At 42.3% G+C, this 23,913-nt stretch overlaps 1 protein-coding gene across 1 annotated transcript in view; it reads right to left on the minus strand.

Annotated features, from left to right (window-relative positions):
• The window catches only part of LOC115134487 (ATP-binding cassette, sub-family C (CFTR/MRP), member 8), a 136,563-nt gene extending 113,303 nt beyond the window's left edge, over positions 1-23,260 (minus strand). Inside the window, 2 exon segments of the mRNA XM_065022678.1 lie at positions 6,359-6,718; positions 22,940-23,260. Coding sequence (XP_064878750.1) covers positions 6,359-6,506 — 148 coding nt within the window. The 5' untranslated portion in view covers positions 6,507-6,718; positions 22,940-23,260.
• Positions 23,261-23,913: the final 653 nt, after the last annotated feature.

A 23,913-nucleotide genomic window follows, 5' to 3' on the forward strand; every position in this document is an offset into this window, starting at 1 on the left:
ACCTGCTTCAGAAGGCATCTAGACCACCGGTGTTGTTGGAGTATGTATTTTTATTACAGTGAGCTACTAAAACCTAACACCTCTCTCAACTGGCTACCGTGGTGTTTGAGCCAGGCAGTACCCGCCGGTCGGTTACATCTGCGTTTAAAAGGAGCGTAGCAGCTTACTCCGCTGTACCCCTGGGTGATTAAACACAACGCCTGGTCCTAACTGACCAAATGCTTTTATCCTTAAACTGACATAACAATCTAATTGCTATGGGTTTCCTTAGCAATGCATCCAACTGCTGCTCCCGACAACACCTCCCTACTAATTACATTATAATATCTGTTGGGGAGGTTAAGTTAATTAGTCAGCACTGCTGGCATGCACGCACACACACACACACACACACACACACACACACACATTAGTATTCTGTGTGTGTAACTGAAGCTCTGCAAACATTACGACGCCCATGGCTGAGCGGGAGATTCATCTCTCAGGGTCACTAGGCACCTTCCCTCTGACCTTCTCATCCAATTGGTTTTGAGGAGGTGAGAGGGTGCAAAGGGATCAAGGAAATGCAATTGAGATTCTCCCACAGGCTCAAGGTGACAGGGAGGATGAATGAGGGAGAGGGAGAGAGAGGAAGAGGAATTTCTCTTTTAGTCGTCCTTTGGAGCTAATCTTCCACGAGTCCTTAAACATTCAAATACAATTTCTAATACAATCACATTTTCACATAATAACACTGTAACAAACAGGCATAATACACTGACATATTGACCAGATAAATACTCTTAACAGTCTGAAATTATAGATTGGTTCCTTCATCTGCCATAGTCCTGCACAAACTTCCAATTTATTATATTTAAATGGTTCTAAAGTACTGTTTGAATTTATATATTGAAATATTTCTGGTTATCTCAGATAAATGATTAAATTTCTTTATTGCTCCAAGTCTAAATGTTATTTTACCTGTTTCTCTTTTCTGTCTGGATAACACATGGACAATCTATTCCTAGTATTCACTGAATGTCTGTCTCTTACCAACTGAATACTGCTGTGAATAGAGTTTGGCCGTTCTAAATGGTGTACAGAACAGTAGTTCACCTGACTCTCAATTCATGTTTGGGTTGTTTGCTTAAAAATCTTCCCTGGTAAATATTTAGCTATCCTTCCGATCATGCCATGCCATAGAAAATGTTTGTTTTTTTACATAGATGATTTATTTGGGCGACCATGTTAAGCAGGTGTCTAGCAGCACTCCTAGTAGTGTGGTTTCTGCCACTTCCTCAATTTCTACTTCCCCCATACTTAATGGTATCCCATGCTGTGTTGGCTATTTCCTGGTGGAACAGACCAACATAACCTTGGTTTTCTTGGTGTTCGAAACAAGTTGGTTCAGACAAACCCACTCCTTGATATTTCCCAGATCTACTTGTAGAGCATGCTGTACCTATTGAAACGATTGTCTTGCTGTATAAACTGTAGTATCATCCGCAAATATAGTAGCTTGAGTTTCAGATGAGGGCTAATGAAAGCCGTTGGTATATATTAAGTAAAGAAGTGGCCCAAGGCAGCTGCTCTGCGGTATTCCACAGTTTAACGCATGAAGGGAAGAAAACGACCCATTGATATAGGTACACTGTTTCCTGTCAGTTAGATATTACTGTACCCAATTCAATGCTGCCTCCTTCAGAAAAATATGTAATGATCCACTAAATCAAATGCTGCGCTAAAATGTAAAAATAGTACACCCACAACTACTATCAATAGCATTGAGCCACTGGTCAGTCATGTCAACCAATGCAGTGGAGGTGGAATGCTTTTTGCGATAAGCATGCTGATTGGCTGTGATAAGATCATTATTTTCCATATACTCCCATATTTGTCTACTCATAATACTCTCCAATATCTTACTGAGGGAAGGGAGTAGACTGATTGGTCGACTATTGGCAGGAGTAATGGGTTCTTTGCGGTCTTGGATTGGACACAGTTTAGCATGCTTCCATACATTTGCAAATGTCCCCTTTTCCAGTGACCAATTAAATATGTATTTCAATGGAGCTGCAATCTGGGGAGCAGCATAGCGAAGTAAAAAAATTGTCCATAAGATTTAACCTGTAGATTTACCATTGGGTAATGACTTCAACAGGTTTAACACCTCATCTACTGACACCATTTATAGACGAAAATAGCAGGTTTGTTCACTCATAATATGATCATCAATCCATTGGACAATAGCTTGTTTGGAAGAATGGGTATTTACAGTATCGCGCAGTAAATAAATGTTCTTGGTAAAAAAATATATATATATGGAAAATGATTGGCAATATCAGCTGGTTTTGTTATTGTTCATCCGTCAACCTCCACACTAGATGGGCATGATGAGATGGATGTACCAAGGAAGCCCTTAACTGTATTCCATACCTTTTTACAATTAATAAAATCATTTTTGTAAAATATATTTTTTTCTTATGATTTAATTTAACTGCATAATTACATAGTGTTCTATAATTCTGTTAATAAATGTGTAGTTTAGATTTGGCTGCCGAAAGGTGACCTGACTTCGTAGATGAGCTAGTAGTATCATTAACCATTTGTTTCAAACCACAGCTCTCGGGCATATCTCATTCATTGAGTTATATTTGAATTATGATCCTTCCAATTTATATTAAAACCACACAAGATAAATACATCTCTGTTACTATCTGTGGCCTGGTCAAACCCAGATAGGACACCTTAGAGCTAGGTGGTCTATACACACACCCTACCAATATGGGTGCCTGGTGAGGCAGATGTACTTGAGCCCATAGTGCCTCTATCTGACATACATTAAGGTCATCCCTCCTCTTAAAAGGTATATGATTCTGAATGTACAGTGCTATACCCGCACCATTCCTATTCCTGTCTCTTCTCAGTAGACTATATCCATGTTAATTTGCCCATCATTTACAGATGCATTAAAATGTGTTTCGGTCAAAGCTAAAATATGAATATTACATATGTTGACCATGTTAAAAACCTGAAGTTTTTTGTTAGGAAGGCTACATACATTAACCTGAGCTATATGCAACCCTTCCCTTGTCAAGTGAAGATCAGTAGAGCATGTATTTGTTACAGATTTGAACATTGGATTAAAATAGCCATGGAGTTACTCTAGAGTCCTGATACAGTTGTCCGTTGCTATAAAGTTTATCCATCACCGTGGAGACTCGTTGATTCGGGCAACGCTTTTCCTTCATGTTGGGATATAGTTTATTTTCTCCTTTCATTGATCTCCGTGGGGAAGTGATCACTCATTCCAAAATCTCGCCATTTACTTTTGCTTAAAATGTTCAAAACATGCAATAATAGCCTGAGGCCTATTCCTAGAGGTCTTGCCCATTCTATGGACCCTGGAGAAAGTGGCCTATTCCCAGAGGTCTTGCCCATTCTATGGACTCTGGAGAACGTGGCCTATTCCCAGAGGCCTTGCCCATTCTATGGACCCTGGAGAAAGTGGCCTATTCCCAGAGGTCTTGCCCATTCTATGGACCCTGGAGAAAGTGGCCTATTCCCAGAGGCCTTGCCCATTCTATGGACCCTGGAGAAAGTGGCCTATTCCCAGAGGCCTTGCCCATTCTATGGACTCTGGAGAAAGAGACATTGCGCACGACATCAGTGGGCAGTTTCAGTTGAGTTGACGTAAAGTCTCGGACTGTGTCCTCACAGCCTCCGCTGTTGTCATTCTCCGGTATCCCTGAGAATATTAGATTGTCCCGCATTGATCGACGTTGTACATCAAGCAAGGTTTATTTGACGTTGTTTGTTCTCCCTTTGCACCATCTCCACCTTGCTATGAATAGAGTCTACAGTACCTTTCACCTCCACCTTGCTATGAATAGAGTCTACAGTACCTTTCACCTCCACCTTGCTATGAATAGAGTCTACAGTACCTTTCACCTCCACCTTGCTATGAATAGAGTCTACAGTACCTTTCACCTCCACCTTGCTATGAATAGAGTCTACAGTACCTTTCACCTCCACCTTGCTATGAAGAGTCTACAGTACCTTTCACCTCCACCTTGCTATGAATAGAGTCTACAGAACCTTTCACCTCCACCTTGCTATGAATAGAGTCTACATTACCTTTCACCTCCACCTTGCTATGAATAGAGTCTACAGTAACTTTCACCTCCACCTTGCTCTGAATAGAGTCTACAGTACCTTTCACCTCCACCTTGCTATGAATAGTCTACATTACCTTTCACCTCCACCTTGCTATGAATAGAGTCTACATTACCTTTCACCTCCACCTTGCGATGAATAGAGTCTACAGTACCTTTCACCTCCACCTTGCTATGAATAGAGTCTACAGTACCTTTCACCTCCACCTTGCTATGAATAGAGTCTACAGTACCTTTCACCTCCACCTTGCCAGGAATAGAGTCTACAGTACCTTTCAGCTCCACCTTGCCACAAATAGAGTCTACAGTACCTTTCACCTCCACCTTGCCAGGAATAGAGTCTACAGTACCTTTCACCTCCACCTTGCCAGGAATAGAGTCTACAGAACCTTTCAGCTCCACCTTGCCAGGAATAGAGTCTACAGAACCTTTCACCTCCACCTTGCCAGGAATAGAGTCTACAATACCTTTCACCTCCACCTTGCCAGGAATAGAGTCTACAGAACCTTTCAGTGCCGTGTTCTCTTTCCTTACGTCATCAATCTGACGTTGGCTGAATTCCAGACTGGCACATAATGCATTGATGTCTTCTTGTAGTATAACCAAGATATCAAGTTTGGCAAGCGTTTCATTGATGGATTTCAACAAGTCAACATCCATAAACCTCTACCCCCTCTCCACGCGCGCCCTCTTGCTTGGAGTTGGTTTGATACCGCTTGGCCAACTTGGTTTTCGTTTGGTTCGTTGATTGGGTTGGTTGTCCTTAACAACGCTCGAATCCTCCGAAACCAGCGACATATTTCCTTGAGTATCTCTCGTTAATCACTTTGGGGCGGCAGGGTAGCCTAGTGGTTACAGTGTTGGACTAGTAACCGGAAGGTTGCAAGTTCAAATCCCTGAGCTGACAAGGTACAAATCTGTTGTTCTTCCCCTGAACAGGCAGCTAACCCAGTGTTCCTAAGCTGTCATTGAAAATAAGAATTGGTTCTTAACTGACTTGCCTAGTTAAATAAAGGAAAAAATTAATGAATTGTTCGAGCTCTTTCTCAGCTCCCCCTCCTATTTATACCTATCTTTCTCTCTCTCTCGCTTTGTACTAGCTCCATCTTATATCTTCCTTCTAGCTAATGGGTTTATCCCAGTCCTTAGTAGTGTCGGGGTAAATCTGGCATGGCACCCTATTATCTTTAGAATGCACATATTTTTTTCCCAGAGCCAGTGGAGCACTGTAAAAGGAATAGGGTTGAATTTCAGATGTAATGTAGCCTCTCTCTAACAGTGTCGCAGGGACGTAGAGACTTGTTCAGTCACACACTGATGACACATGGCCAAGCACGTAAGAGTCACTTCCCCAGCAGTCACAGGGACACAAAATGGGCCTAGGAATGATAACAGCTGAAGAAAGTCACAGCACATTACAAAACTGGGACGGGGACACAGTGAACTTGTCACACATTGATGACGCAGAGGTGGCCAGCCGGTCACACGGTGATGATGGCACCAGTGGAATTGGAGGGGGTAGCCAGGTGGAACAGACTGGCAGGCGAGCAGGGTTGTGCAACCCGACCCTACAGTAGACTCTGGTTCCAGCTCCTGCTCGCGAGGTCTAAATTCCAGCAGAAAGGTCACATTTGTTTGTCAAAAATAAAAATGCTTCCCACAACGAGGGGTTTCTTGGAATATGTCCCAACCAGCCTCCCACCCCCACCATGCTTCACCTAGGGTCATGTTCCCATTAGAATGTTAATGGTTTGACCATAGGGGACACACTGTTAGTTGATGATGGCGCTTGCAAAGCCAGGATCATAGGTTCAAATCCCGGGGCCACCAATATGTCAAATGTATGCACACATGACTGTAAGTCACTTTGGATAAAAAGCTTCTGCTAAATGGCATTTATTATAAACTGTACCGTGGACTATATATTCCTATGCAAAATGAATTAATGCATAGTTAGTTAAACTAAACTAAATAACTACAGCTCGGTACACTCCCTCTAGCATATGCTGACACCATCACTGATTACCAGCGATTACAGATAATTTCATTGCAACATAAAGCACCCAGTAACGGAGTGAATGGCTCAGTAATGAGCAACCATAGGACAGTTATGCTTGGGCGCGCGTGTGCGTGCGTCCGTCAACATATTTTCCCGCTCTTGTGGTTGTGAGGCCGTGTGGCTCTCACCTCGTGGTAACACTCACCGATGAAGAGGATGGGGAAGGTGATGAAGAGCAGGAAGATGTGCGGCACCACGTTGAGCGCGTCCAGGAAGCAGCCGTTGTTGAGAACGCCGCTGTCCACGTTGTACGCCAACGAGTTGTTCTCGTTCCCACAGAACGCCAAGGACATGTTGGAACCGGGACTCTACGGGGGGGGAAACTCACCACAGGAAAGGAGGAGGAAAAAAGGGGAAAAAGAGGAGGAGGAGGACAACAAGAAAAAAGGAGAGAGAATCTCTCAGAGCATGTTGTTTCTTTTGTAGGACACTGATGTATTTCCAGCGGCAGTTCTCGATGAGTTAGAACGTGGCCTCCGCTCTCGTAGTTCCTCTCTTTCACATCCTGGCTCCCAATACCAGATCCAGAGAAAAAGAAGGGAGAGGGAGAAGAAAGGAGAGAGAGGAGGAGGGTAATTACAGTCCAGTTAAAGGGAAAAAGCTGCACTCTTCGCGTTCCTGAGAAGCAGCATTGCCAGCGGAAAGCTCGCTGGTAACAAATTCCTGCATCCTGTTCCCCTGCTGTCTCCAAAACACATCCTTGATACCCACGTCTGATTGCCAGGCCAGCTTTGTCTGTTCGCTCTCACGTGCAAAACGCTGCACAGCTCCTCTGGAACACAAACCACAAAGACACAAAACACACACCGGCGCCTCACACACACACGCGCGCGCACGCACGAGAGCGGAGTCCTCCTGCGGTGCACCTGCTATTCCTATCTCTGTAAATGAGATTTCAGAGTCGACCTTGCAAGACGACAACTGAGGGTGAATGTGAGACAGTTTGTTCGTACAGAAGAGACGACCTGCTAGAGGTGGCACGGAGAAAGGGAGTGAGAGAGAGCGAGAGATAATGGGAAGGAGAGAGAGCGAGAGAGAGAGAGAGAGAGAAAGGTGAGGGGTGAACAAGACAGAGGAAAGAGAGAGGGGGTAATCAAAGAAGAGGAGGGGTGAACATGAATGAAATAAAGAGAGAGAGAGAGAGACACACAGACAGACATAGCAAGAGAGAGGTACCAATGCTGACATCCCAGAGGAGAGTTAGGCTACGTGAGAGGCATCTGGAAGCATGCAAAATCCCAAACCCAATTATTTCCAGGAATTACATAATGATATCCCTTCATTTATTCATTGGCTTTCTACATATTCACCTGTGTTCAAGCACTCAGGGACAGAAAGAACAAAATGGTGACAGAATAACTAGACTTGCTGTAGTGGCACAGACATGCAGTACCAGTCAAAAGTTTGGACACACCTACTCATTAAAGGCAGCAAAGCTGTCATCAAGGCAAAGTGTGGCTACTATCAAGAATCTAAAATAGATTTTGATTTGTTGAACACTTTTTTGCTTACTACATTATTCCATATGTGTTGTTTCATAGTTTTGATGTCGTCACTATTATTCTACAATGTAGAAAATAGTAAAAAATAAAGAAAAACCCTTGAATGAGTAGGTGTCCAAACTTTTGACTGGCACTGTATATACACTGCTGTAACGAGTACGCTAGGAGTCGGGAGTGAATTTAATAATAAATGAAACATGGAACAAAACAAGAAACACGAGTAGCGTACAGACATATAACACAGGAACAGAATCAATATCGCCTGGGGGAAGAACCAAAGGGACCGACAGATATACTGTAGGGGAGGTAATCAGGAAGGTGATGAAGCGCAGGTGCGCGTAACGATGGCGGCAGGTGTGCGTAATAATGAACCAAACTGGCGAAAAACGAGCCCCAGAGAGGGGGAGCGGGAGGAGACGTGACAACTGTCTAAAACACAGGAACATAAAATATGAATGGCATCCTAAAAAAAAAGACTACTGTATGTTATGCTGTTTTATTGTCAGGATTATACTCTATGGATCCCAATGACATTCTGCTCATTCACGCAGGTCATCAACCCAAGGTACAGAATGCACAGAGTAAATTCACACTTTTTTATAATTGATGTGTAGATCAAATACAGTAATCTGGGCGATGCCCAGCTCAGCTGTCAGGGGTGAGAGGTGACAACTGGGCCACGTTCAGTTGCAAAATGTTCCACATAGAAATACCATGAATAGAGCCGACGTGATTCCTTATTCTACATGTCAGAGAGGCATGTTGGTTCCACATAGTATATTTCTAGCTGAATGATCAAAAACAGCGCGCTCTACTGAACACACCTCTGATGCTAGAGGGAGGCGCAGGGAGGGAGGGGAACAGAGTGAAGATGCACGGCTGGTCGTCGAGACACGATACCTGATACCTCCCTCGACACCCACGCCGTGTTCAGCAGGATGCAACTTTTTGGAACATGGAGATAGAAATATGCTATGTAGAACAAAACATGCCTTTCTGACGTAGAAGGAATCACATCAGCTCTATTCATGGAATTTCTATCTGCAACGTTCTAGAACATTTTGGAACTGAACGTGGCCCCGGGGGAATGCAACATCTGTAACTCTGTACCCTCACTTCCTATCCTGCACCAAAATACCTCCCCATGTGGGAACGAAGAAGTTGGCATGAGGGAGATATCCAGTAGCTTCCACAAACATCTCTAGGAAGAACTTTTAAATACATATACACTAAATGTAGATATTTTCTAGCTTTTCTATATACATTATATTGACATGTGCAACAGACATGTTGAATTTGAGTGTTTTCTTTAGTCTCTCTGGAGTGTCACGTTGCCAGGGTTTTGCACTTTTCTGACTTTTCTATTCGTTACGTAGCAACAGGCAAGCTCAATCAAGCACTGATAAAGTATTTGAAATCATTTCAAGAGCATTTGAATCTAGGTCTGATGTGCAACAATCAACCATCTCCAACCTACTTGTGTTTTTTCTTTTTAAATTGCTCCTCTGTATTCACGTGTGTGGCCAGCTTTAGCTGTGTTAAACTGTCGTGTCCTCAATTTGAGATTACCACCGTCCATTGTGGGATTATTCCCCAGGGAGAGTTTAAAACGTCAACTGCCAGAATTAAAAGGGGAGGGGCAGAACAGATGCTTTAACAGCGGCTCAGAGGAACATTTTGATCCTCTCATGTTGGAACGTTCCAGAATGGAACTCACGTCGGAAGTTCTTGAAACATTCAGTAAAATCACTGACCAGTGGCTACAGAGACCACTGACTGACTGACTTTCCTACCTTTCAGCTGCTCCAGTTGTACATAGGTATGTAATTGGTTTCAAATCTCTATTGGCAGCCTTTCAGGACCGGAACTAAAGCGTTACGACTAATGGCCATGTGGCCAAAAAGACAGACAGACCTACTCACTGACAGACAACTGTCTCAGCTGTTCACAGTAGTCCACCGCTATGTATTTAGTGTATTCTCTGTGAACCTAAGAGGTATCTGAACATTCATCAGGACCTTTTGAAGAATATCTGACTCCAATGGGTGTATCCTGCCAATTCCAGAAGAGAGTAACCTAGGTTTAGCAGTTCTTTTTCTGGGTTACTGTGGTTCAACACAACATGAGAGAAAAGTAGATTGCCTACCTGTGCAGCTAGGGGAGAGCTCTATAACTGGGAAACAACAGTTCGTTTCTGAGTCATTCTCTCACTTAAAATATTGAGATCTGGTGGATAATAGAGAGAGATCCAAATTGAGCAGCAGCTGCTGGAAAAAAAATGTACTCTTACAAATATCGAAATGTACATGGTTTTAGAGTGAAGGACATTGGAAAAAGCAAACGGAAAACTGCAAGACTGAATGGGAGACAAAACAAGCAGCAAACGATGAAGATGAGCTTGTGTAAAAGTATATTTTATATAAAATTGTGCAGTTATCTTAGCTAGCTGGATTGTTTACAAGTTGTTAGGGACTCTCCTAAAAGAAGCTAGCTGACAAAACATAGCTAGTTAACAACAGAAAGACAAAAGGACAGTTCTCTAACGAGACTAGGGACAACTGCATTGATACAATGCAATGATTCTCAAACGCCCGGAGGCTTGAATGTGTTTGCTACCCTAAAAGTAGAAGCTGAACTCATCTCAGAAGCTGAGGAAAAAGTCAAGGAGGGAGATGGAGAAAAGCAGACCCCAACAGCCTCTGTGACCCAGCAAGAAGCTATCTGTGTCCTTCTACCTACCTCACCTGCAGCAGACAGAGCCAAGGACATGCCTACAACACCAAGAACACCTGCTATGCAACGTTTCCACTACACCTTCTCCCTAGTTGAAGCAGAGGTCATAGAGAGAACAAGCTTCAAGAGGAGGACACTGTCCAAAAACTAAAAGAAGAGATGAAACAGTTCAGGGAGGAGAGCAGAGCATCTTTTGCTAAATTAGAAAGCAGAATGGACAAACTGAGTCAGACAAATGATGACCTCAGAGACCATCTGAGCACAACAAGAGAGGAGCTACAACAAAGAGAGAGGTACATTGACACCCTCAACCAGCAGCTAGTCATTATGTTATCTGCCTCTAGAGAACATGTCCACCAGCTTGGTACAACACAGGCACAACCTAAGACCAGCATAACCAGCATGGCCTCCACCACACAACCCGATGACACTGCACCAGGTCAACCTACCGGCCTCCCAATCTGCTCCAGCCGAGGTCAACATACCGGCCTCCCAGTCTGCTCCAGCCCAGGTCAACCTACCAGCCTCCCAGTCTGCTCCAGCACAGTCTGCTTCAGCCCAGGTCAGCTTACCAGCCTCCCAGTCTGCTCCAGCCCAGGTCAGCCTACCAGCCTCTCAGTCTGCTCCAGCCCAGGTCAGCCTACCAGTCTGCTCCAGCTCAGATCAACCTACCAGCCTCCCAGTCTGCTCCAGCCCAGGTCAGCCTCCCAGTCTGCTCCAGCACAGTCTGCTCCAGCACAGTCTGCTCCAGCACAGGTCAACCTATCAGTCTCCCAGTTTGCTCCACCCATACAACCACCCACAACTGCAGTAATTATCAATTCAAATGGGAGGTTCTTGGTCCAGGAAAGATTACTCCCTTGACACCAGGTGTATAACTTCTGAATAAGATTGACATCCCCAACAAATTACATTCGTGCCAAAGGTGAAAATGTATCTGCGGCAGTGAGAAGAGTGGCAGAGCGTTTCCAACAATCAATATGTTGTGTCCACCCTCCTACCAAGAAAATACTTCCCAGGACAGTTGATGGACAAAATAAAGCCGATCACTGTGGACTGTGCCTCACTCATAATGGCTCACCATCCCACTCGGACATGCGAACACTTACAATGCCTTTGGAAAGTATTCAGACCCCTTTACTTTTTCTACATTTTTCTAAGTTACAGCCTTAAATCTACAAACAATACCACATAATGACAAAGCAAAAACAGGTTTATACATTTTTGCTAACATACAGTGTTTCTTCCTTTAAAGGTTTTGAGCTTATGCCGCGACCGTTTGTGGTAGATGGTGGCAGATTGTGGTAAATTGCGTCATTCTGACAACAATGGCTGACACTTAAATAATGTGCCATAGAATTCTGTAGCACCCCACAAACTGTGCTGCAGTTCGCCTTAACCTTTAAAGGAAGAACCACTGTGAGTGTTCAGACCCTTTACGCAGTACTTTGTTGAAGCACCGTTGGCAGCGATTACAGCATTGAGTCTGCTTGGATATGACGCTACCTGTTTTCGCATTGTCAGTATGGGTTATTATGTGTAGATTGCTGAGGCAAATGTTTTATTTAATCGATTTTAGAATATGGCTGTAACGTAATAAAATGTGGAAAAAGCCAAGGGGTCTGAATACTTTCCGAAGGCACTGTATACCATAATGTACACCTTGATCAGGACAGTTTCGGAACCTTTGCTAAGGACCTAAAGGATGCAACACTTTATGGGGCGGCAGGGTAGCCTAGTGGTTAGAGCGTTGGACTAGTAACCGGAAGGTTCAAAAGTTCAAACCCCCAAGCTGACAAGGTACAAATCTGTCGTTCTGAACAGGCAGTTAACCCACTGTTCCCAGGCAGTCATTGAAAATAAGAATTTGTTCTTAACTGACTTACCTGGTTAAATAAAGGTAAAAAAAATAATTAAAAAAACACTTCACCCCAGCAGCAGAGGCCCCAAGTGGAGTCATCATTTGGCATAAGCAGGACTTGGCACTAAATGTAATTTTTTTTAAAGGTACTAACCACACTTGGCTAAAACTTATCAAAGGTACAATCTATTGTGACAATGATGTATACATATGTGCAGCTTATGCTCCTTCAGATTCATCATATCATGATGATACATTTTTTGACAATCTCCATACAGAAATCATTCAATTTCAGGCAGAGTACTTATTTGTGGAGATTACAATGAACGGGTTCTGAGCCTGACTACACTACACTGACTACACTACACTGCTGCGGGAGGTAACCACTGCATATATTTGGAAACCCCTCCTTGTACCCTCCTTGTGCAGAGAGCCACATGTATTCACAGAAATACTCATTAGAAATGTTGATGAAAATAAAAATTTTAGACATGGAAATATAGATACACTTCTCCTTAAAACCTGTTACGGCTAGACGATCCGCTAGCGGAACACAAGTGCAATACACCAAAATAAAGCTTTAAAAACAGCAAGGGACAGGACATCATAATCCTACTGGAAACATAGTGTCGTGGAGACATTGATATTCAGTGTCCCTCAAGGCTATAGAGGTTTACTACCATCAATCAAACATAGTAATGTTAAACGGGGCCAGGACTCACGTGGAATCATCATTTGGCATAAGCAGGACTTGGCACTAAATGTAATTTTAAGAAAGGTACTAACCACACTTGGCTAAAACTTAACAAAAGTACAATCTATTGTGACAATGATGTATACATATGTGCAGTTTATGCTCCTTCCGATTCATCATATTATGTTGATAAATGTTTTGACAATCTCCATACAGAAATCATTCAATTTCAGACAGAGTGCTTATTTGTGGAGATTACAATGTGAGAACAGGTTCTCAGCCTGACTACACTGCTGCGGGTGGTAACCACCGCATATATTTGGAAACCCCTCCCCTCATTATAAATAATGAGATACAGTCCTGACCGAATACTGAATAAAAATGGGAAGGAGTTAGTGCATCTCTATCGAACCTTAGGCCTGTACATGCTTGTGTAACAGTTTAACTTTAGTCCTACCGGGGATCGAACCAGGGACCCTCTGCACACACCAACAACAGTCACCCACGAAGCATCGTTACCCATCGCTACACAAAAGCCGCAGCCCTTGCAGAGCAAGCGGAACCACTACTTCAAGGTCTCAGAGCGAGTGACGCCACCGATCGAAACGCCATTAGCGCGCACCACTGCTAACTAGCTAGCCATTTCAAATTGGTTACACTTTATGGTAGAATCAGATGGGAATCTTTAGGTCGGTTTACTTACTGCTTAGCTCTTGGGATAAGAGTAGTCGATTATGCCATCACATGGACCCTTCCTCCATTAGTGCATTCACTGTCAGACCACAGCCACCATTGTCAGGTCACAGTCAGATTAACGTGTTTCTGAAGAAATTAACCACCAATACTCATTAAAAAAACTGCCCAACAAACTCTACAAAATGAACCAATCGTACAGATGCGCTCCAAAAAGTTCAGAGAAATTCATTGAAACATTCAACTCAAATGAAATTAACTCTATACAGGTCTTCACCTACTCGAAACATCAATTGCATATTCCAAAAAGCAGCATCAAAAGCAAATTTGAGAAAACCAAAGAAATGCAACATCAGAAACAAAAAACTAGAAAAATGGTTTGATAACGAATGTTTAAACAATGACAAAACATCTAAGGCAAATGTCAAATGAAAAAACATAAGCAGCAAAACAACCCAGAGCTACACTATAAATACTTTGAAACAGTATACATGCAAGAAATTGAATTACACCAATAAGTCATTAAAAAAACTACCAAAATCCATTAGATTACCCAATAACCAAACAAGAACTAAATGAAAAGCTAAAATCTATAAAAACCAAAGGCTTGTGGTCTAGATAACATCAGAAATTAAATGCTGAAAAACAGCACACCTGTGTCGCAAAATGCTGCGCTTAAATTGTTCAACATGGTACTAACTTCTGTCTGCTTTCCTGATGTCTGGAGCCAGGGGCTCATCTCCCCTAACCACAAAAGTGGAGACAAATCAGACCCCAATAATTACAGGGGAATTTGCATAAACAGCAACATGGGAAAGGTTTTCTGTAGCATTTTCAATTAAAGAATCCAAACTTTTCTTCAAGGAAAAAATGTAATAAGTAAATTTCAAATTGGCCATTGTACTACTGACCATATACAGTGGCTTGCGAAAGTATTCACCCCCCTTGGCATTTTTCCTATTTTGTTGCCTTACAACCTGGAGTTTTTGTATAATTTGATTTACATAACATGCCTACCACTTTGAAAATGCAATTTTATTTATTTATTGTGAAACAAACAAGACAAACACAGAAAACTTGAGCATGCATAACTATTCACCTCCCCCACAAAGTCAATACTTTGTAAAGACACTTTTTGTAGCAATTACAGCTGCAAGTCACTGGTATTTTTGCTCATTCTTCAAGGCAAAACTGTTCCAGCTCCTTCAAGTTGGATGGGTTCCGCTGGTGTACAGCAATCTTAAAGTCATACCACAGATTCTCAATTGGATTGAGGTCTGGGCTTTGACTAGGCCATTCCAAAACATTTACATGTTTCCCCTTAAACCAATTGAGTGTTGCTTTAGCAGTATGTTTAGGGTCATTGTCCTGCTGGAAGGTGAACCTCTGTCCCAGTCTCAAATCTCTGAAACAGGTTTACCTCAAGAATTTCACTGTATTTAGCGCAATCCATCATTCCTTCAATTCTGAACAGTTTCCCTGCTGATAAAAAACATCCCCCCCAGCTTGATGCTGCCACCACCATGCTTCATTGTGGGGGTGGTGTTCTCTGGGTGATGGGAGGTGTTGGATTTGCGCCAGACATAGCGTTTTCCTTAATGGCCAAAAAGGTCAATTTTAGTCTCATCTGAGCAGACCACCTTCTTCCATATGTTTGGGGAATCTCCCACATGCCTTTTGGCAAACACTAAATGTGATTGCTTATTTTTTTCTTTAAACAAAGTTTTTTTCTGGCCACTCTTCTGTAAAGCCCAGCTCTGTGGAGTGTACGGCTTAAAGTGGTCCTATGGACAGATACTCCAATCTCCGCTGTGGAGCTTTGCAGCTCCTTCAGGGTTATCTTTGTTCTCATTGTTGCCTCTGATTAATGCCCTCCTTGCCTGGTCTGTGGGTTTTGGTGGGCGGCCCTCTCTTGGCAGGTTTGTTATGATGCCATATTTCTTCTATTTTTTAATAATGGATTTAATGGTGCTCCGTGGGATGTTCAAGGTTTCGGATATTTTTTTATTACCCAACCCTGATCTGTTTGGAGAGCTCCTTGGTCTTCATGGTGCCGCTTGCTTGTTGGTGCCCCTTGCTTAGTGGTGTTGCAGACTCTGGGGCCTTTCAGAATAGGTGTGTGTGTGTGTGTGTATATATATATATATATATATATATATATGTAGACCCTTTGCTGTTGTTCTGGGATTGATTTGCACTTTTCGCACCAAAGTATGTTCATCTCTAGGAGACAGAACGTGTCTTCGTCCTGAGCAGTATGACGGCTGCGTGGTCCCATGGTGTTTATACTTGCGTACTATTGTTTGTACAGCTGAACGTGGTACCATCAGGCATTTTGAAATTGCTCTCAAGGATGAACCAGACTTGTGGTCTTGGCTGATTTCTTTTGATTTTCCCATGATGTCAAGCAAAGAGGCATTGAGTTTGAAGGTAGGCCTTGAAATACATCCACAAGTACACGTCCAATTGACTCAAAGGATGTCAATTAGCCTATCAGAAGCTTCTAAAGCCATGACATAATTTTCTGGAATTTTCCAAGCTGTTTAAAGGCCCAGTCAACTTAGTGTATGTAAACTTCTGACCCACTGGAATTGTGATACAGTGAATTAGAAGTGAAATAATTGGTCTGTAAACAATTGTTGGAAAAATGACTTGTGTCATGCACAAAGTAGATGTCCTAAACGACTTGCCAAAACTATAGTTTGTTAACAAGACATTTGTGGAGTGGTTGAAAAACAAGTTTTAATGACTCCAACGTAAGTGTATGTAAACTTCCAACTTTATCTACATTGGGAAACTTTAATATGGCAGTGATTGCCAGCAGAGCATTGTACGCAATAAAAACAACATTATTCAAAATCAACATCCCAATTAGATTTTGGACCAAAATATTTGACAACGTAATCCTACCAATAGCTCTTTACGGAAGGAAGGTTAGGGGACTTTAAAATGTGGGACAAACATCCAATTGAAGCCCTAAAGTCCATAGAAATGCACAAACTAATAATGCATGTAGTGCAGAATTTGACCACTTTCCAGTGGTAATGAAAAAACAAGAAATATTATAATAATTTTTGGCTAAACCTAAATTCATGTCCAAATTCAAGTTTCCAATTGAAAGCACTTCAAACCCAAGAGCTGAGCCCAGAAACGAGCCCTCTCAGTCAGCTGGTGTTGAACCTAACCATCCAACCTGACACTAGCACTGCTTCAAAAGAAAGAATTCACATAAACAATATCATGAACCAATCAAAAGGACTCATATTTACAACATTGGAAAAACTAAACAAAATCCCAAAACCGACCAGATTGCTATCTGCCCCTAAACAGATAATACTAACATGCTGATTATCTCTACTCTGTCAGAGATACGAAGCAGAGACAGATCCTTACCAAGTACAGGCTGAGTGACCACCAATTGGCAATAAAAACCGGCAGACATAAAAAGACATGGTTCCCCAAAGAGGAGCGTGTATGTAGTCACTGCACGACAGGGGAGGTAGAAACAGAGATGCACTTTCTCCTTCACTGTGAGAAATATATCTCACCAAGAGATTCATTATTCACAGAAATGACTATATTTATTCCTAATTTAAACGTATTAAACCCAGAGGAAAAGCCAAAAATACTAATGGGCGAAGGAGCAAGGGCTCCTCTTGCAGCCAAATATGTACAGCACCAGTCAAAGGTTTGGACACACTTACTCATTCAAGGGTTTTCTTTCTTTCTTTTTTTTTTACTATTTTCTACATTGAAGAATAATAATGAAGACATCAAAACTATGAAACAACACATATGGAATCATGTAGTAACCAAAAAAACAAAAGAAAGTGTTTCAGATTCTTCAAAGTAGCCACCCCTTGCCTTGATGACAGCTTGTATTGGCTTTGGCAATATTGACGCAATGTTTTTCATGCCAATAAAGCAGCTTGAATTTGAGAGAGAAAGACAGAGAAGATTAGGGGCAAAGGCATGTATAAAGTGTGTGTGTCGGTAGTACTCTGAATGATGTAGTGATGGTCATACATAATTTAGTGACAGAGAGAGGTCTCTCTCTCCCTGGAAAGCAATAACATATAACACATGTGAAGGACACATCAAACAAACCATCTTGACACCGAGCACAGTCCAGCGAGATATAGGCCAGGTATATATGACTCAATTGGAGTTGACTACATGGCCTGGCCAAACACTATGCCACGCCCACTCACCGACCCTTCACTGAATGCGAACACATTCGGGCCGGCTGATTAGTCCAAAAACCGATGGGTTTGGCCAGAGCATATGCACACACATGCACTCATCATTTGCTGCTTCTACTCTGTTCTTTATTTTACTCCTATTATTATTATTATTATTAGGGATGCGCAATATATCGGTGAACATATCAGAATCGGCCGACATTAGCTAAAAATGCCAACATCAGTATAGGCCGATGTCTAGTTTAACCTCCAGTTTAATTTAGTCAAATTCTAGTCTAATTAGACGTGTATACCTATATAACGTAGGTAGGTACATGACATAATGACGGCACGTAAAATTTTGCGCTATACCTGCTACTGTCACGACTTCCGCCGAAGTCCCTCTCCTTGTTCGGGTGGCGTTCGACGTCACCGGCCATCTAGCCATCGCCGATCCACTTTTCATTTGGTTTTGTCTTTGTTTTACACACCTGGTTTCAATTCCCCAATTACATGTTCATTATTTAACCCTCTGTTTTCCCCATGGTTTTAGTGTGTGATTGTTTTATGTATGTTCGGTCCGCTATTGTGGGCTCGGTATTACGACATGTTATTTGGAATATTTGAGTAAATTTACTTGTGTTACTCATCTCTGCTGTCCTGCGCCTGACTCCTCTGCACCAGCTACACCCAGACCACTACACATTGCTAGCTACTGTACTTTATTTACCACAGCCTGCCAAGTCAGCTAGCCAGCTACAGTAGCTGATTTTGATGTGTATTATCATTTGAAATACATTTATCATTATCATTTGAAATACATTTAAAAAAATATGTACAAAAATAAAAGCTTGCACTTCAATGACATCCCTCAGATTTCCTTTTATCTTTCCAACCAGGCGCAGTACTATAAAGGCACCACTGATTTCGACAAGAGGAGCAACAGAGATATTCACAATTATATTAGATAACTGGACAGATTTAGCTATGTACAACCATTTTTCAACAACCATTTTCCATCTAGCTAGTTGGTCAGCTAGTTGCTAGCTATACATATAGTTTAGTGGAGGCTGCTGAGGGGATGTCTGGAATGGAGTAAATGGAATGGTATCAAACACGTGGTTTCCATTTAGTTGATACCATCTCATTAACTCCATTCCAGCCATTATTATGAACCATCTTCCCCTCAGCAGCCTCAACTGATATAGTTATGTCTGTCATATTTTGGTATCTAGCTATGAGCTAAACCTGATCAATCAAAGGGTTAGGTGTAAGCAATTATGGTAATTACAAATGCCCTTAACTTGGTGTCTTCCCTTAACAGACACTGAGAAAGAAAGGATGAAAGTGAGAGAGGGAGAGAGAGGTGGGAAGAAAGTGGAAGACAGACAGAGATGGAGAGAAAGAAACAGAGAAAGACAGCAGTGCAAATGTACTTAGACTAGAGTATTTCAACAACTCTTCTCTTCCAACTTGTTAGGCAACCATATGTACCTACGGGGGAAGGATGGCCAGCCACACAGGAGGGTGATTTTTACTGAGGAGGAGGAGGATGCCGTGCTGACCGAGATGCATGCTGGCCATTTCGGAGTGAAGCGCATGATTGCCAAAATCAACCTACGCTTCTTCTGACGTGGAATTGTCAAGGAGATGGACAGCTGGGCAAGTGAAATAACCTTTTGTTATTCAATCATATTCTATTATATCTGAAATTATTATGATTTCAATGAATGTCATATCAGAGAGCACACAATTTTTCAATTTGTCACTTTTTGCTTAAAGATCAGTTCCCGGTCTGGCCTGCCAGAAGTTTGAGAGGTTGAAGACTGTGGGGCCTGGTGTTGAAGCCCATCAAAGTTGTTTCACCATGGCACATGATCGGTAAGTGTCACACTGGGGCGGCAGGGTAGCCTAGTGGTTAGAGCGTTGGACTAGTAACCGGAAGGTTGCAAGTTCACCCCCCAAGCTGACAAGGTACAAATCTGTCGTTCTGCCCCTGAACAGGCAGTTAACCTACTGTTCCTAGGCCGCCATTGAAAGTAAGAATTTGTTCTTAACTGACTTGCCTAGTTAAATAAAGGTCAAATAAGAAAGTGTCACAATTCAAATTTTGTCCTGATAAGATGTTTTGTAATGGTTGCTTTATTTGACCACAGCAGAGTTCCATATTGTAGAATTGTGTGTGTCAGTATCCTTACAAATGTGAAAATCTGCATACTGTGTGCCACAGATACGGGTAAGAATAAAGTCATCATCTAAAGTGTTAGAGAGATGTCAGGGGTGGATGTCATCGGACCCCATCGGTGTCTGACGGCGACCGATCACTTTGCCAAGCGGGTGGCGGCAATACCCATTAAGGTCAGTAAATGAAGAGTACGTGCTTAACTCTACATTCTCATTCTGTAACCCATTCAAATGGATGCTTGGAAACAAAAATAGATTTTCGTTTTGTATGATACCCATCAAGGACGAGACTGGCGAGGCCACCTCCCAAGGCGATGATGACACCCACGGTTCTCCCGAGGTCATCTTTGAGTGACTGATGTCATGAACGCTGGAACAAGGTACGGATGTTAAGTTATATTCTGTCACCAATGGTTTGTTTAATTTGTTTTTTTACTATTTGTTTTTCACCATGGTACATAAAATCGGACATATTTCAATATCCTACATTGTCAATAGATATCGTTTTCCAACCCCCTCCTCAAGGTTTGGTGAATGGACCAACCAGACCCTCATCCAGACCCTATAACGTACTTTCAGACCACTGAAACCAGACCACATGTGGTGGAAGTTGTCGAACCAGATCAGAACGCCTTCAGGCACGGCTTTGACCAGGTAAAAATGATTGTCCTCTGTTCATATATTTTCTGGCCCTCCAAGAGATATGTAAGAAATGTATTTGTAATATGAAATATAAATTGTATTTATTCCTGTTATTTAATCAAGATGAGACTGAACATCGACAAAGCGCAGGAGAAACAGAAGGACAGCTACTGGAGCAGAATCAAGAAGGGGACCAAGTGCAACCACATCCGGCCGAATAACTTGTTTTGGAAGAAGGATGAAAGGAAGGCGAGACCTGGGAAACCTCACTGCTCTTTTGCTTCTAGCTGGGGTCACCATCTATAAAGGTGATTATTTTTTTTTAATCTCATAACTTTGCATTTGCACACAGAATAACCTGAAGCTAGTTTTAGTTTCCCTAACACTGATATTTTTCTTCGTAGGGCTACCTCGATGGAAGCTAACAATCTTCTCCAGTTGGAGCAGTTGGACAGTCGACCACTGAAAGCACTGACACCCTACACTTCGGTGAAGCCCAACGGACAAAGTATGTTAAGCTTTGGTTAACATTTGAGGAAGCAAAAAAATGGCAGTTAGGCTGAGCTTATAAAAATGTACCTCTTCAATTTACCTCTCTAAATGACTTTAGGACCATCGACTGTCCAAGCCCCCAGGAGGTATCCCATCCACCAGAACCAGTGAGTTCGGATCAGTCTCATTCGCTGCCCTCTTAGTCGGGGGAGGTCCAGCTTGAGGTAGGCTATACCTTCCAAAAGTACATATCTCCCATTTATAACACTGTACTAATCCATCACATTTTCTCACAATAAAGTGTAACCTATGTGTTTGCTTGTTTACGTCCCTGTCTCCTATCCTGTTCCCTTTAACTCTGCTCTTGTTCTCCAGGAGCTAGGGGTTCTGCCCAACACCCAGACGTGGATCCACCTGATGTCCTACATTACCAACCACCCTCCCAACTTTTCCTTATTGCATATACTGTTATTGTTATTATCTGCTAAGAAGGTTTTCTATCATACAGGGCACATAATGTGAGATACACAGACTAACTAAAACACTAGCACTGCAAACACTCAGAAGAGAGCAGCAGTGCCTGGACTTTGCAGTGTCCCTCTTCAAGTCCCCCTTCCAAGACTGGCTGCCTGTTGAGAACAAGTGACAGGCAGAACCTCCCACCCACACACCATAATTCAGTATTTTAGTCTGGATTTGTTTATTTTTGTACACTCACATGGCAATCTGTGAAAATAAATTAATGACACAACTCTACCATAAAATATCACACTTTTTGCCCACAAGGACACGGGGGAACACAAGGACACAGGGGAACATTATTTGGCATGACAGCCCAGATGTTTTTTTTTTGTTACCCGAGCTACAGATGGCTACTAATACAGGACTCGTAAAGGCCCAGTGCACTACTTTTGTGATTTTTGTAAGGGGGTGCTACAGCACCCTCAGCACCCCTGCTTCCTACGGATAAGCAAGGAATCCTTTTATACCCTATAGCTGTGCCCCGGTGATAAACTGTGTAGGCTATTGTACCACTTGGATTATAGGACCTGGCACAGGTCTCTAAGGTAACATGTGATGTGGGAGGATGAAGAGAGTAAGATGAAGTTGAGACAATGACCTCGGGTCATTTTTTGCATTTGATTTTGCCAGAGGACTACCAGGTGCTGAATGTAAAGGGATGCCTGGCTCTGGCTTAAATTTACTTACCGAGACATCAATAGGCCCATAGTTTTAGCAAGATGGTCACGTTTTGTCCATTACTTTCTGACTAAAACAATACATAATCCACTGGGCAAAAACGCAATAAATCTACGTTATTTGAACGTCATTTCAACCAAAAAGAATCTATGTGATAACGCTGAAGTAATGTGGAAAACTGATTGGATTTGGAAAAAAAAAGTCATCACCGTAAGGGAATTACGTATTTTTTCCGTAACTTTCAATTTAACTCCAATGACATGGTGACATTGTTTGTTGATTTCACGTTAGTTCACTACTCAACCAAATGTAAATCATAACTGGACATTGAACTGCTGACATATATGCCCAGTGGGAAACAACTGAATAATACACTTTTTTGAAAGACAAAAAAAAATCGATGGTGAGTAATGTTGAGCGAAATATAAAAAACACATACCTTTTCACTGGAGTTTTTATTTCGCCAATTGTGCGCACGGGATAACTGTTTCGACCAACTCATTCAACAACCAAACAGTAGCACCCACACATGCAAAACACTTACCGGTTTGTATCGTGAGATCATTACTTTCAAAGAGCGACGGTTGTGGACTCCAGTCCTCGAGTGCAACAAAAAGCCAACATAGACAGATAACAGGTTGGTTATTTTACAAGTGGACCACAAAAAAATCTCAGGGACTATTGTTCATCTTGTCTTGACTGAGCATCCAACCAACTAAAAAAATAAAAACACTCGGAAAGAAACAAACAATTAGTCACATCTGTTCTGGTTTTAAACGTAGCTAGAGTCCATCACGTCCGCAAACAAAGGGAACTTGGTTAAACTGACATAAACGATTGATGGATGCCGTGACCGTCTGGGCAAAGACAGTACACTATAAAGATAGGCAGAAACTGCTTTCTCCAATAGAAATTCCTGATCACGCTTGTAGGCGATGTCATAGCGACGTTGGCTAATTAAGCACATGCGCAGAAAACTTCGCGCGAATTGCGCATGTGCAGGTCGTCAAATGAATGGCACTTCTTCGATATAACGTTGTTTTTGACGAAAATGAAAACGTGTCAGTTTGTTACTTTCACGAGGTTGGAGTAATAACATGTTAACATACTTAAGACATTGGCTCGAATCTAGTTTGTGGCTTTTCGATTTCGAGAAAATGAACAACCAGGGAAGAATGTTTCACTTTTCTTATTGACTTCTCTTAACCGCAAACCCCAGCCTGGTCTGCTTCGCAAGCGTTCACGCAAGTCTGTCGATGTTGCGCCTCTGGGTTTAGAAACTCTGTGATTTGGGAGTCTGACTCTTCTTTTACCAGGATCTGGCCAGTGGCCACATTCCTGAAACGGTGTACAGAGGAAGCAGCGCGAGGCACAATTTCAAGGCTACCTTCTGCTTTAGCATGAGCCGTCGACTAATGTACAAAAACCGGTCGATCTGATGCAGACACACAAGATGCTCTGTAGTTACGTAGCCTATGCCAGCCCACCATATTTTAGAATGAACTGAACGTCATTGCC

Source organism: Oncorhynchus nerka, linkage group LG9a, assembly GCF_034236695.1.
Source record: "Oncorhynchus nerka isolate Pitt River linkage group LG9a, Oner_Uvic_2.0, whole genome shotgun sequence".
NCBI lineage: Eukaryota > Metazoa > Chordata > Actinopteri > Salmoniformes > Salmonidae > Oncorhynchus > Oncorhynchus nerka.